Below are 15,220 nucleotides of genomic sequence, written 5' to 3'. Positions count from 1 at the left end.
TCCCCATGTATAAACAGCTATCCATTTTAGAAAAAAAAAAAATCTATTTTTAGTCAATTTTGCATTGCTATAGGTGATCAAAGAAGACTGAATTTCAAAATGCCTAGGTAGTATTTTGGTGCTGAGCTCTCAAAGATTCAATTACAAAGGTAAGCATGTTAACTACACTACAAAGGCAAGCATGTTAACTAACCACTCTAAAATAGAAACTTTATAGTAGTTTAGGATTTACTACATTTTATTGCATATGTAATTTAAATATTTCGCTTTAGAGACTGTAAACCCCAACTATAAATTATATTATTACCTTCATATCAGTTTCCCTTGGAATGTGATCCTTAAAATCTTCAATTGAACTTACAAGAAAAGGAATGTGGTAGGACAAGACCTAGGCAGGAAAACAAATAAGAATACAGAATTATTTTTCAATGGCAAACCCTAAACTTACAAAATATTACCAACTGATTAATTTTAGTTTCATAAAAATTATTTTATCTACTTTCAGTGATTTTTCAAAAATTCGAAGACACATGAAAATGAAATGCATTCAAAATTATTCAATATTAAAACAAGTATAGTCAAAATCGAAAATACTCTACCGATAATGAAGAGCACTGAAAAAGCAGTGCAATAACCATGCAAAGTGATACTCTCCAAGCAACAGTACTACAACAAAAAACAAGCTTAAATAACTAATGTTATGTATGTTATTTTCTGTAACTACTAAAACCGGAATTTTAATTATATCATTGCTAAGTATGAATCTGAAAAGTAAGTTTAAACTTCTGAGAAATTAAAAGGGATTGTTTGGATACAGAGTATATACTTGTAATGGTTTCTTACATCTCTAAGTGCTTCCTGTGCCAATGATCGGAAGGATAAAATTACACCAATTATTGTCATCCTCTTCAAGACACTGTCAACAGCTAAATTCAAAGAAACAGAAGGAGAAGAGAATAAAAAAGTGCAAACTGGACTTTTTCTTAACCTTGGAAAAAAATGTAAATTTATTAAAGTAATAAAATTCCCATGATAGCAGGCACAATTAACAGTAATTTGATTATAATAATGATTAAAGAGAGAAAGATATTGATAGCTGGTATTTAATCTGGTTAAACTTTTAAGTAACTATAGTTCACATCAAATGGAGTATATTGTATTCTTTTAAATGGGTTAGATGGTTCACAAGTGGCTAACTATATAACCCTATTTCAGAAAAGGGAGGGGCAGGAAGAAGGGAAGACAGACTAGATGAGAAAGAAGCTGATCAGAGTGAACAGGAGTTAAATCCTCAAGCAGCCCAGAAACTCAGCAGTGCTAAATTCTTAAATTGTTAAGGTCTTGAGTTAAGAAACAAAAAATGCCTGTTGAGAACACAAGCAGTTTTGGCAGGACCAGTTTGCTGAAGCCTATGAACAGATTTGATCACTTACATATTGGTAAAAGAGCATTATTCTAAAAATTAATAATAGATTTTCAAGGCTGAGCATGGTGGTTCACATTTGTAATCCTAGCATTTTAGGAGGCTGAGCCGGGAAGACTGCTTGAGCCCAGGAGTTCACGAGCAGCCTGGGCAACATAGCAAGACCCTGTCTCAACAAAAAATTTAAAAAATCAGTCGGGTGTGGTGGCATGAGCCTGTGGTCCTAGTACTCGGGAGGCTAAGATGGGAGGATCCTTTGAGTTCAGGAATTAGAGGTTGCAGTGAACTATGATCATGCCACTGCACATTGGCCTGAGTAAAGGAGCAAGACCCCATCTCTAAAAAAAAACAAAACTCTGTTAACAAAATAGGATTGGAAGGGTCAGTATGATGGTTCAATACCTTCACATTTTATAAAGCCAAAACAAACATTTATTGCACACCATATACAAAGCCTTATACTATGTAGCAAAAGAAGAAATATAAACAGAATAATGATCTAGACCTCAAATAGCAAACAATCTAAATGGGCTATCATGAAAACTAAGAAATATAATTCCATTTATGTAAACTAAAAAAGATATATATACAGACCTATATTTGTACATACATAACAAATTTCTGGAAAGAGATGTATACTACAGTTAACTGTTAGTTACTAGTTGAGGAGTAGGAATAGAGAGAAGTGTTTTATTTTTGACTTTCTACCTTCTGTGTAGCTTATTTAAACTTTGACCATAGCATCTTTTATTAAACCATACAAATAGGCCTAATACAAGCCAAATGTGAATTAAAATAGTCATGTTAACAAAATTATATAAGGCACAAATTTATTAAAAATTCCATGGGAGCAGGAATTACTCTTCATCTTTTCATCTACCTGTAGCACTCAGCATAGTGTTTGATACCCAGATGACCAGTAGATATTCAATTAGATGGTAATTCAAGATGAGACTCTGTTGGGTGGCTGAGGCTGGCGGATCACTTGAGGTCAGGAGTTCAAGACCAGCCTGGCCAACATGTGAAACCCCGACTCTACTAAACATACAAAAATTAGCCAGGCATGGTGATACGTGCTTGTGGTCCTGGCTACTCGGGAGACTGAGGCAGGAGAATCACTTGAACTCGGGAGGTGGAGGTTGCAGTGAGCCAAGACTGTCCCACTGCACTCCAGCCTGGGCGACAGAGTGAGATGCCACCTCAAAAATAAAGAAGAAGAAAAAAAAAGAGAGACTAGGAAATTGCTACTACCCAGAGAAAGAAATGATGGTGAAAGAAAAGCTTTCTCTGAGAAATGTTATCCAAGTTGGGCATAAAGGGGGATTAAGAAGAAAAAAGCCTTCCAATTCAGAAAATAAAGCAGTAACAAATTCAGAAAAAGGAATGATAGAGAATAAAATGAAGAATCAGAGAAGATTCAGTGTGATACAGCCATATATTTTCCAAAGTACGTTACCCAGAATTTAATCAACTTCTCAAAGACTATACCCTACAACCTCATCTTGAATGTGTACAATAATGACACATTAAAAGTTCTAAGATACTTCACAGTAAGAAACACTGCTTAACGTATTGTTTAATGAATTATTTGCCAAACCATTTGGCCACTGGCACTTCCCTTCACCCCACATAACGTCCACTAACTTCCCAAGGAACTAACTCTAGAACAGAGGCTACGTGGGTCTTGGACCAGGCAAACAAATAGGTAGCAGGGGACAGGAAGAGAGGCAATGCTGGTCAATTATTTCATTAATCCAAATAATAGCTTTCGAACGTCATGCTAAGGAGTTTATACTGTATCCTTCAAGCAATGAGTGTGCTGTTCAGGGTTTTCAAAATATAAAGAGTTATATGAAAAGAATTCTGTTTAGAAATGACTCTTCCCATTTTAAAAATAATAACACAAATTTTAAAAAAAATCTAATGTAGCATAGGGCCAAACAATGTATACCTTTGGACCAAATGTGACACACTAATTTGTAAACTCTCATCTATAAGATACAGCTACAGCACATGGAATATGAGGAGTGAAAGAATCAGAGAGGATGTCCAAGTTTTCCAGTGTGACTCACTGGGTGGATGGTGAGAGAGGTAACAAAATAGTCAATAAAGAAAACAACAGATTTTTTCTCACCACCTACTTATGCCTGCCATGGAAGAGATACTTCCCATTCCAGGGATGTTGTGGAAAACCTGTGGGTCATATAGCTGAAAATATTTAACACAATGTTTCTAAACTTTAGTATGATTCCAAATGATCCAGAGGACTTGTTAAAACACAGACTGCTGGGCCCCAGGCCCAGAGTTCTGAGTCAGCAGGTCTGAAGTGGGGTCCAATAATTTACATACTTAACAATTTCCCAGGTGGTGCTGTTGCTTGTCCCTGGGTTATACTTTGAGAAGCCCTGGTCAAACTAGTACTTGGTTTATTAAACATCTGGAGATCAACAGAAGACAGTTAAAGCTGAAGATAAATATTGGATAAGGGAAGAGAAAATTTTGAATAAAATTTTTCCAATAAGATTGCAGAGTTAAAAATGAAAGAGTAAGATATCACAAACTGACACTACATAAAAGATGAACCTGCAAAAATGACGAAGAGTAGAGGTAAAAGTATTGGCAAATAAAGGAAATAAAGCTTTAATTAAAAGGAGAATAAAACAGATAAACACTACAAAGAAATAAACAGATTGAGAGTTGAGGAAAAAGCACCAAATCTTGCAAATGAGTAGTCAGTAACAAACTTTCAGAAAGGTTTCAGGAAAGCGGATATATTGCAGCATACCAAGAGTGGACAGGTGGGACGATCAAACAGTGCATACAAACTAGTCAAAAAGTTTCTAAGTAAGACAGGTGGTAAGATGAAAAAGAGGCCAGTTTAACAACAGACTTAAAAAGTGTTATTTCATAAGCAGTACTTGGCTTTCAGGGTGCAGAAGACTGTCTAGGGATCAGGAAAATTGCTTTGTGGGAATGAATGTAGCAAAAACTCAAGGGTATGACAGTATAAGGGAGAATGCATTAACTAAATTTCATAGTCCAGAATGGACAAAATACATAAAGCTAGGAATAGGTGATCAGGAAAGCAGAGAGGCATAAAAGTTTCAATGAGGTAGAACAAGGAGTTCAATAGGTGCAAAGGAAAAGGAGAGCTAGAAGGCATGGCTATGATCTGAGAGTTGAATTTCAAAGTTCAAGATTTTTACTGGTAGAACAATTTCAGGAAATAATAACATCCAAAGTACTGCTAAAGTAAAGATCTTCAGAGGCAACTTTTGGGGTTTGTAGATGATGGCAGAAAGGCATAAGTGAATAGAATGAGTTTTCAAAGAAAAAATTGTCGTAGGAAAACTAGAAATATTTTTAGTCTGGAATCAGGGAGTCAGTAAAGTGATGAACCTAGTCCCAAGAAACAGAATGTCAGAGAATTAAAAAATATGAAACAGAGACATAAGATTTGCTCAAGTCACCCAGGAAGTCTTAAAACTGACAATAAGGCCAGGCACGGTGGCTCACACCTGTAATCCCAGCACTCTAGGAGGTCAAGGTGAGTGGATCACTTGAGGTCAGCAATTCGAGACCAGCCTGGACAACATGGTGAAACCCCATCTTAGTAAAAATACAAAAATTAGCCAGGTGTGGTGGTGCATGCCTGTAGTCCTAGCTACTTGGGAGGCTGATGCAGGAGAATTGGCTGAACCAGGAGGTGGAGGTTGCAGTGAGCTGAGATTTTGTCATTACACTCCAGCCTGGGCGCCAGAGGAAGGCTCTGTCTCAAAAAATTAAAAAATAAAACTAGATAAAATAGAATAAAAATAAAATAAATTCTAGATTGCCTCCCAATTCAGACCAGCTTTTAATAAATCACAATGCTTTATCTTTTTAAAAATAACGTGCTTGTTGACTGTGAAAAACTCCTTCAAAAACACATTGACCTCTGGATATGGACATGGGGAGAAGGAAGCACAAAAGAATAAACAAAAAGAGAATGTTTTAGAAAACAGTTCAACTGGTGAAAAAATAGTTCTCTCTACTCTCCTAAATGAGTCACTCTCAAGTAAATCTTTTCCTTTTCCAAATTATAGAAAAGATTTAATAAATTATATTTAAAGGCAAATTTGTTATATATGGTTCATTAATATTCAACAATTTAGATTTTGGTTTTGGCCAATTCCAAAATGGTCAATGAGTTAGTGGTCATCAGTCACCATTAACTATTATATGCAAAACTGAAGCAAGCAGAATCTTGACAAAAGACTATGAATTTTATTTTGAAAACTTGCAAATTCTGTTTAGAATTTTAACAAATTCCATTGTTTCAATTCCACAAATGAGAGTTAAATAAAGTATTGAACACTGCAGTGAATTATTTGCTTCTCACTAGATGGTACAGTCAAAAGATTGTTAGTAGGAAAGTAAATAGGGTTAAGGTCAATGGGGTGGTCAAATGAGTATTTAAAAATGGGAGAAAACAGAAGAAAACAAAAATAATAAGAATAAAGGAGTAGAAAATATAAGTAGCTAGTAAACCAATGTACAATAACAAAAGAAAGATCAGGAGAGGTTTAAAAAGTAATTTCCTACTTATTCATACTCCTTCTCCCTATAATGCTACCAAGTCTATTTTTTTGTTTTTAAAGTATCATATAATAAAAATGACCTTTTCTTTTCCTTTTGGTGTACAGCTCCAATTTTTTTTCCCTTTGAAATAGAGTTTTGTTCTTGTCGCCCAGGCTGTAGTGCAATGGTGCTATCTCAGCTAACTGCAACCACTGTCTCCCGGGTTCAAGTGATTATCCTACCTCAGCCTCCCAAGTAGCTGGGATTACAAGCATGTGTCACCACGCCTGGCTACTTTTTGTATTTTTAGTAGAGACAGGGTTTCAACACGTTGGCCAGGCTGGTCTGGAACTCCTGATCTCAAGCGATCTGCCTGCCTTGGCTCCCAATACGCTGGGATTACAGGCCTGGGCCACGGCACCCAGCCCCAAATGTTAACATGTATAGATTTGTGTTACCACTATGTAACACAGTAATATGTGTTGTATGATACACATGATAGATTTGTATCAGCACTATGGTGAACAGTTTCATCACCCTAAAAATCTCCCTCACTGCTTTCCCTTTATAGTCCTGGCAACCACGGATCTGTCCTATAAGGTAATCTTTAATTCTTATTCAATAAGAATTAAATAAGTTTTACAGGATAAAACAGCCTAATAAAGTGATTCTCTAAAGCATTTAAGAGAAAAATGTCAAATGTGAAGTATGTTAAATACATGCATGGCTTTACTTTTTTTTGGATTATTTTTATTTAGGAACATAAACTTGTTCTCCGGCTTTCTCAAATACAAAGAATATTTTATTTGGGATTTCTTTTTTTTTAGTGTTGAGAAGAATTTTAAATTAATCAAGAAGTATGACTTTAAAATAATTTTTCATTATAACTTTGACAGTTCAAGTAAAAAAAGCAAAAGAAAATAACATTAAATCGAGTATATCTAAAACAGTTATCTGGCTGAACACACTTTAATACTTAAGATTCACTGTTATTTCACAATATACCTCCCACAAAGAATCAATGTCAAGAAGACATCACATTTTTTTTTTAAGTTGTAGGTTCAGGTTTTCATCAATGGAATATTAGCTAAGAACAAAAAGAAACAAATTACTGATCACTTAACAACATGGATGAATGAATCTCAAAAACATTATGCTAAGTGAAAGAAGCCAGACACAAATTTAATCTATAGTGACAGAAATAAGATCAGTGGTTGTCTGGCCTGGGGCCAGAGACTGGGGTAGGAGACCAACTACAAAGCGATAGCAAACAATTTTTCAAAGTGATGGAACTGTTCCATACCTAGACTGTAGCAATGGTTATACGAATGTATCCATTTGTCAAAACCCATAATATCCTTGGCTTAAATGGTACATTTTATTGTATGTAACTTATACGTATAGTTGATTTTTAGAAAACAGGCTCAGAAGCTAATCCTTTTAGCCTAAATTAATGTAGATTTATTGTATTAAATTTAATGGGCTCAAAACTAAATTGATACTGGTAATATTCAAGAAATAGCAACACATAGTATACTAAGAGTATGGTTAAGAAAAATTACGAAACAGATAAGCCACACACACACTTATATGATCCTTTGCAAAAATGTTCTAGTTCTCTTCATAAGCTAAAGAGTACTTTTCATAATTTATTACTTGTATTTATGTTACAAATGTTGAGCCAAAGCTAAATACTGAGTATCAACATCTTCTTATGTTTATAAAAAGTATCATGAGTTACCCACATGATAATCTTTTAAAGAGTGCAGCCATCTGGTCTGGTTTGTCAAAGCTGGTCCTCATTTGTGTTAACACATCAACATTCTCCACCACAAGTTTCTAAAAAAAAGAAAGATCCTAGGTCAGGCACAGACCTCTTCGTGTTAATGAGATAAGAGCATGCTTGGAAATTACAATCTGGCAAGTAGGAAACACGATTCATGAAATCCAGATGCCCTATGCTATATATTTTTGTTGTTGTTTCAATAAAAGAATCTGAAAATTATTTACATAAGCTTAGTGTTTCCCTGCAGTTTACAAATTCAAGAAGGAAGTAGTTCAGGAAAAGCAACAAAGGTAAGTGGTAGGATCAAGAATCATCTTATATTTAGACATTGAACAGTATCAATAATAAAAAGTAGACACTAAAATGGACGTAGCAACAAATTCCAACTGAAACAAAAGAACTTGCTAAAGTTAAACCTGGCCAAAGGCAGGCTACAGTATGCCTGTAGACAATGAGTTTATTACTCGCTACATACAATCAGAGGGAGAATAACTTGTTGGGGTATGGTACCACTTGATGGGCATTATATAATAGCAATGTTTCCCAACAAAAATTATAAAATGGAAGTATAAACTATCTACTTCTCTTTCACAGACCCCTGAGAAAAGGGAAGAGAAAAGAAGGAAGAGAGAAATAAGGGAAGGGTGTGAAGGATAACTATTCAAGAAAAGTGTAATTCATTGAAGAATGCTCGCCTTAAAAGAAACATTAAAAAAGTAATTTAGTTTAAAAATTATAACACAAATGGAGAATTAATTTCATTCTGTCAGAGATAAGCCTTGACAACGATAAACAGAGTATCTAAAACAATGAAAGGAGAAGTGAGAGAGACATTCTGCTCTTTGTTGCATTGTTACCTATGCGGTCTGCTTTCACCACTAAGTTCACCACTATCACACTTCCCAGTTCTTTCACAGTGTAAGTGAAGTTTATAATTTAATTTCTGATCTCTATATCTCTGCAAAGTTCTTATAAATCAGAATTTTCTTTACTTTTGTTCTCTATAATGGTTCTCAGTCCTTGTACACATCAAAATCACCTGTGGTGCTCCTTCCAAATACACATATCCAGGCTTCATTTCTGGTTATTTCAATTCAGCAGACCTGGTTGGGAAGGTGCAGCAAGCATATAAAATGCCACGGTGGTTTTTTACAAATGAAAGGTTGGTAACATCTGATTTAAGGGAAAAAAACTATGCAGAAAATCCATAAAAATAATTTTTTCAAAAACACTAGTATAAGTTTTGTTTAGGTTGCTTGATGTTATTACTTCAGATTATTTATTATGCTGCTAAAAAGAAGTTAAGCTCTAGTCACATTTATTTGCTGAATTTAACTTCTATGGTCTCTGATTAGACTGCCTGCTCACTCTGGGCCAAAACAAAACTCTCCCAACCTAAAACTGGATTCAATACACACTCAAACTCTATGCCCAAGCCTGACAGTGACCATGCACTTTAAACATAGCATCACGTATTGCTGAATCAAAACCACCGAATTTAAAATGCACCTTATTCTATGTGTCACTAAAAGGAAAAAAAACAAAAACAAAGACTACTAACACTATAAGATACATACAATTTCAGAAATATTAATATACGTTTAATAATAAGAGCAACTATAACTATTTGTTAAGCTCTTATACAAGGTAATTTATAATCATATTTACTATAATCCAATTAAGGGAGGTAATATTCCAAGTTCACAGCTGAGGAAACCAAGGTCAGAGAAGTTGGATAACTTGTCCAAAGTTACAATGATATTCAACAGTTAATTTAGAATTTGAATTCAGATATGTCTCATTTTAAAATCCATGTTCTTAATCTCCAAAGAAATGGTTCCCCATCTTTTGTGTGCATCAAAATTCTCTAGAGGACTCCTTAAAAACACACATTGCTGGGTCCCAGTCCAAAAATTTCCGACTTAGCAGGTCTGAGACAGAGAACAAAAACCTGCATTTTTAACCAGCTCCAAAGTAATGCTGCTTCTGCTGGTCTGAGAAGTAAAATTTGTGAACTATTACCCTAAATTATTTGCTGGCTTTCTATTCTTTGCTCTCTATAAAGTTATTGATTAATCTCACTGATGAATAAACTGAAAGCTGGCAGTAATGATAGGAATTACCAATGCAATGGTTTAGAATAAGTTTAGACACAGCGAGTGAAATAAATCCAGATTAAAAAAAAATGTTTGATTTAATTTTAATTTACTTGGTATTGTGTTAAAAAGAAAGTGTTAAAATTCTTGGTAAAATTCATATTTAAATTTCCTACTTCATTTGAAAAAATGTCTTTTAGGATCCCATGAAGAACTAGAAGAACTGATCTGTAAAATGAAAACAATTCTTTTGGCAGACTGGAAGGAGAAATGGACTCAGAGGGCACAACCTCAAATAAAACACCCAAGAGTTTTAGTAGAAAAAAAGATGGTTGCTTTCTTCTCCTGAAAGGAAAAAACATGTTTCACCATGAGTACACACACATAGTGTTATGTCTGACACATAATTTATTCATAACCATCAAATATAAAAAAGCTCTACTTCTTTGATTAGCACACAAATTTACTCTATAAAACAAAAAGGTCCTCAGCTAAAACAGGAACTAAAATAATTAAGGTCACCTTTAAGATAAAAAGAAAAAGATATAATCAAATGATATTTAGTTTCTATCAGTTTAGATTAAATCTTTTAAAAATGGAAATAAAAGCAAAGAAGTGGCCAGGCATGGTGACTCACACCTGTAATCCCAGCACTTTGGGAGGCCAAGGTGGGAGGATCACCTGAAGCCAGGAGTTTGAGACCAGCCCGGGCAACACAGCAATATTTAGTCTCTACAAAAAACTTTAAAAGGCTGGGCGCAGTGGCTCATACCAGTAATCCCCAGGCTTTGGGAGGCCGAGGTGGGCGGATCACCTGAGGTCAGGAGTTCGATATTAGCCTGTCCAACATGGCGAAACACCATCTCTACCAAAAATACAAAAAGTACCAGGGCATGGTGGCAGGTGCCTGTAATTCCAGCTACTTGGGAGGCTAAGGCAGGAGAATCGCCTGAACCTGGGAGGCAGAGGTGGCAGTGAGGTGAGATTGTGCCATTGCACTCCAGCCTGGGCGACAAGAGTGAGACTCTGTCTCAAAAAAAAAAAAAAAAAGCTTAAAAATTAGGCACAGTGTTACATGCCTGTATTTCTCAGCTACTCAGGAACGTATGCCCAGAAGTTCGAGGCTGCAGTGAGCTATGAACGTGCAACTGCACTCCAGCCCAGGTGACAGGGAGAACCTGTCTCCTAAAAAAGAGAAAAAAAAAAAAAACCAGCCAAGAAATTACAGAATGATGTTTAAAATATTACAATTCCGCCCAAAACACTGTATATACTAACTCTGCTATTAGAGATATCACAAAGTTGTGCTGAGGAGAGTGTGAGCTACAATCTTTTCAGAGGGCTATCTGGTAATATCAAAAAATATAATGTTCGTACTCTTTGATCCACTTTTAGAAACGTTTCCTATCAAAATGCTCAAACATGCTGGTGAGGTTGCAGAGAAAAAGAAATGCTTATGCACTACTGATGGGAATGTAAATTAGTCTAGCCACTGTGAAAAGCAGTTTGCAGATTTCTCAAAGAACTTAAAACAGAATTACTACTCAACCCAGCAATCCCATTACTGGGTATATACCCAAAGGAATATAAATCGTTCTAACATAAAGACCCATGCATGTGTATGTTCACTGCAGCACTATTCACAACAACAACAAAAAAGACAAGGAATCAACCCAAATGCCCATCGACAAGAGACTCAATAAAGAAAATGTAGTGTGTGTGTGTGCGCGCGCGCGCGTATGTGTGTGTGTGTGTGTATATATATATGTATTGATGTATCATGAACTACTACACAGTCATAAAAAAGAACAAGATCATGTCCTTTGCAGCAACATGGATAGAGCTGAAGGTCATTATCCTAAGGGAATTAACACAGGAAGAGAAAACCAAACACCTCACATTTTCACTTAAAAGTGGGAGCTAAACATCAAGTACACATGGATGGCACAGTGGCTCACGCCTGTAATCCCAGCACTCTGGGAGGCCGAGGTGGGTGGATCACAAGGTCAGGAGATTGAGACCATCCTGGCTAACACAGTGAAACCCCATCTCTACTAAAAAATACAAAAAATTAGCCAGTCATGGTGGTGGGTACCTGTAGTCTCAGCTACTCAGGAGGCTGAGGCAGGAGAATGGCATGAACCCAGGAGGCAGAGCTTGCAGCAAGCCGAGATTGCGCCACTGCACTCCAAGCCTGGGCGACAGAGCAAGATTCTGTCTCAAAAAAAAAAAAAAAAAAGGTGACAAAATAATCTGTATGCCAAACCTGTGACATGTCATTCGCCCATGTAACAAACCTGCATATGCACCCGCTGAACGTAAAATAGAAGTTGGAAAGAAAAAAAAAAAACAACGCTCAAACAAGTAGGTAAACTATGTAGAAGTGCTGATTAAATGTAGAGAATTTTAAATGTCTAAAACTGCTCCTTTCAGAAATCCACTCAAGTCAGAGGTAAGAAAATAAGGCATAAACCTATCAAAAAAAAAAAAAAAAAGGAAACAGCAGAAAAAACAAGATCAAACTAGAAAAGTCAACACATTTCTGGAAGATGGAAACTAGAGCAAAGAATAAGGAGAGGTGAGAAATATGATTAGCAAGTTCTTATAATGGAGACACAATGTAGAAGCAAGTTAAATCACACCCCAAGAGGGAGGAATAAATCAGAAATTGAAGGCAATGGCACAGAAAGGAAGGCTTGAAGCTGAAAACAAGACAATGACTTAATCATGGCAGCCTGCCAGATATATAAAACCTCCTATCTCCACCCTGCACTAATCTCCAAAAGACCTCCACTCTTCAGCTGAAGGTCATGTGCTTGATGAACTATTTGCAGGAATCATCTGAAGCCTAGGATGACGATATCTTTCTCCAGAGAAGATTTGTGTTAGCTTCTGCTAAGTACATTGGGGCACTACTAACCTAGGACCACATTAATCCAGGTCCAAGGCTTGAGATGCCTTAGACAAAGCATACAACATAAACAGGGCTGCAAATCCCAGGGAGGGGTGACTCATTTCCAGTTCACCCTTATCCTGAAGGTCTAACCCTTCGGAGTGTCTATGTAAAGAGGGTTGGGGAGAAATTATGCAGACTTCCCACACCCTTCTTTGAGAAGGCGTGGCCGGGCGCGGTGGCTCAAGCCTGTAATCCCAGCACTTTGGGAGGCCGAGGCGGGCGGATCACAAGGTCAGGAGATCGACCCATCCTGGCTAAGACGGTGAAACCCCGTCTCTGCTAAAAATACAAAAAATTAGCCGGGCGCGTTGGCAGGCGTCTGTAGTCCCCGCTACTCGGGAGGCTGAGACAGGAGAATGTCGTGAACCCGGAAGGCGGAGCTTGCAGTGAGCCGAGATCGTGCCACCACACTCCAGCCTAGGTGATGAGCAAGACTCCATCTCAAAAAAAAAAAAAAAAAAAAAAAGAGAAGGCGTTGCTCTAGGTTTTTGACTACTGACACCCCTGTCCCACAAGGCCACCAGAATTCAGCTTAGTTTTCCAAATGTTACTTCTGCTTCAGTACACGTACCTGGGTGAAAAGTGGCTTCCAAAGCTGGGCTTACATCTCTGATTTCCCAGGTTCTCCTTGGCATTAGCCTAGAAATACTTAACTATCTTTTTAGTTCATCTTTAAAGAAGATTCTTTTATAGATATATCTATGTATCTCCAGCTTTTTAAGTTGTTCTTTGGAAATAAGGTGGTCTGAATTACCTAGACTACCAATACTGGAAGCAAAAATCTGTAAGTTCTTTTGCTTCTGTAATTTCAAAAATTAGGTTATTCTAAGGAAAGTTTATAGGACACTAAAAAAATTAAAATAATCACTGACAGAGTAACTTTTAGAGATTTATTTCAATACAACACACTGAATTTATCTATATGAAACATCATTATGATCTGTAGGATTTCTTATGTAATAAGATACAAGAATACATATGGAGTATGCCTCTATACACAGAGGCTGAGAAAACAAAGTCACAAATAAACACCTTCTCAAGTTCTTAATACACAAGCAGTTGAATACTAAACAATCTGGATTACATCTTGAGGTTATTAGGAGAGATCTCAAACAAAATCACTATAAAACATTATACAATTCCAGAAAATGGAATCCTTACAACTAACCTTGTTTTGAAGAACTAAATGATGAAGGCACAATATTAAAAATATAAATATTTCATAGGAAGCCTTTTGAAAAACACAATCCTTAAATAAGTCAGGATTTAGTATTTGAGAAGCAAAAAAGTAAAAACAAATACCAAAACATAATCATAATTACTACAATATTAAATCTAATAAAATATGGAAGTTATTATGAAGGTAAAAGGAAAAGTCAAGTAAGAAAAAAATCACACAGGAGATTACCAGAAAGCTAACATCAAAAGTTTTCAAGAAAAAATGTTTTAACATCCGTAACCATCTTGGTTAAGGATATTCAGAAAGTCAACATTGTTTACAGTAGTTCCACATTCCCCTAACTTTAAATCTTAATAATATCTGAGAAAGAGAGAATACAGCCACTCCAACATATGAGAGAGAAATGTTAAAACATAAGCACCTTCCATTTCTTCTCAAGAATGAGAATATATTTGATAACATTCATACTTAGAGACAAGGCTAAAAAAGTTAAGTTTATAAAATAATTGTTAAAAGACTAGGATAAAATCTGTACTCAAAAAAAGACCCTAGAATAACGGACAATACCTAACAAGATAAACTTTACTAAGAAAAACTACAAAGCATACACTCAGGTCTAAAAACTTCACAAAATATAAGATGTGGAAAGCCATGGTTTAAGGTTAGCATAAGTGAAAAAAAGAGAAAATTCATCTGATTGCAAGTTGATTGTGAAAACAGCATACCTACCAAATGTGTTAATGCTATCTTAAATTGTATGAGGAAGTACAGTATCCAGAATAGATAAATGTACCCTCACTTACTAGACCTTAACTGAAACTCATTATTGGTTCAGGGCACTATTCTCTGAGAGTGACACAAAAAAAACAGAGTTCGTACAGAGGAAGGAGTGACAAAGATGGCAAAGAGACTGAATATGAATATTTTCCACACGGGGAAGAGAAAGATGACACATGAAGAAAAGCAGTTTTTAAATATGTGAAGGGTGATCTTGTCAAAGGCAATCGCTGCCTCTTGATGTAAGAATGAGGACCAATAAAAAATTACTACTTAGATACTAAACCAACATAAACTAGAGATGTACAGTAATTGATAAGATGGCCTCATTTTCAAAAAGACCAGATAATACACCTAGAAAAATGCAACATGTGCTCCTTCATCAGATAAGAGTAGGTTAGATGACTGCTGAGATCCCTCTCAGTTCTACAGGCAGTGTAGC

At 36.0% G+C, this 15,220-nt stretch overlaps 1 protein-coding gene across 1 annotated transcript in view; it reads right to left on the bottom strand.

Moving 5' to 3' along the window:
• Nucleotides 1-15,220, bottom strand: part of NCKAP1 (NCK-associated protein 1) — a 100,604-nt gene that overhangs the window by 9,376 nt on the left and 76,008 nt on the right. The window contains exons 23-25 of the mRNA XM_011956684.1: nt 7,729-7,822; nt 844-926; nt 308-388 (exon numbers count right to left, since the gene is read on the bottom strand). Coding sequence (XP_011812074.1) covers nt 308-388; nt 844-926; nt 7,729-7,822 — 258 coding nt within the window. The remainder of the gene's footprint in view (nt 1-307; nt 389-843; nt 927-7,728; nt 7,823-15,220) is intronic.

Source organism: Colobus angolensis, unplaced genomic scaffold (assembly GCF_000951035.1).
Source record: "Colobus angolensis palliatus isolate OR3802 unplaced genomic scaffold, Cang.pa_1.0 Scaffold421, whole genome shotgun sequence".
Classification (NCBI taxonomy): Eukaryota; Metazoa; Chordata; class Mammalia; order Primates; family Cercopithecidae; genus Colobus; species Colobus angolensis.
The sequence above is the reverse complement of the archived record's forward strand: the minus strand, read 5'-3'. Positions and strand labels throughout refer to the sequence as shown.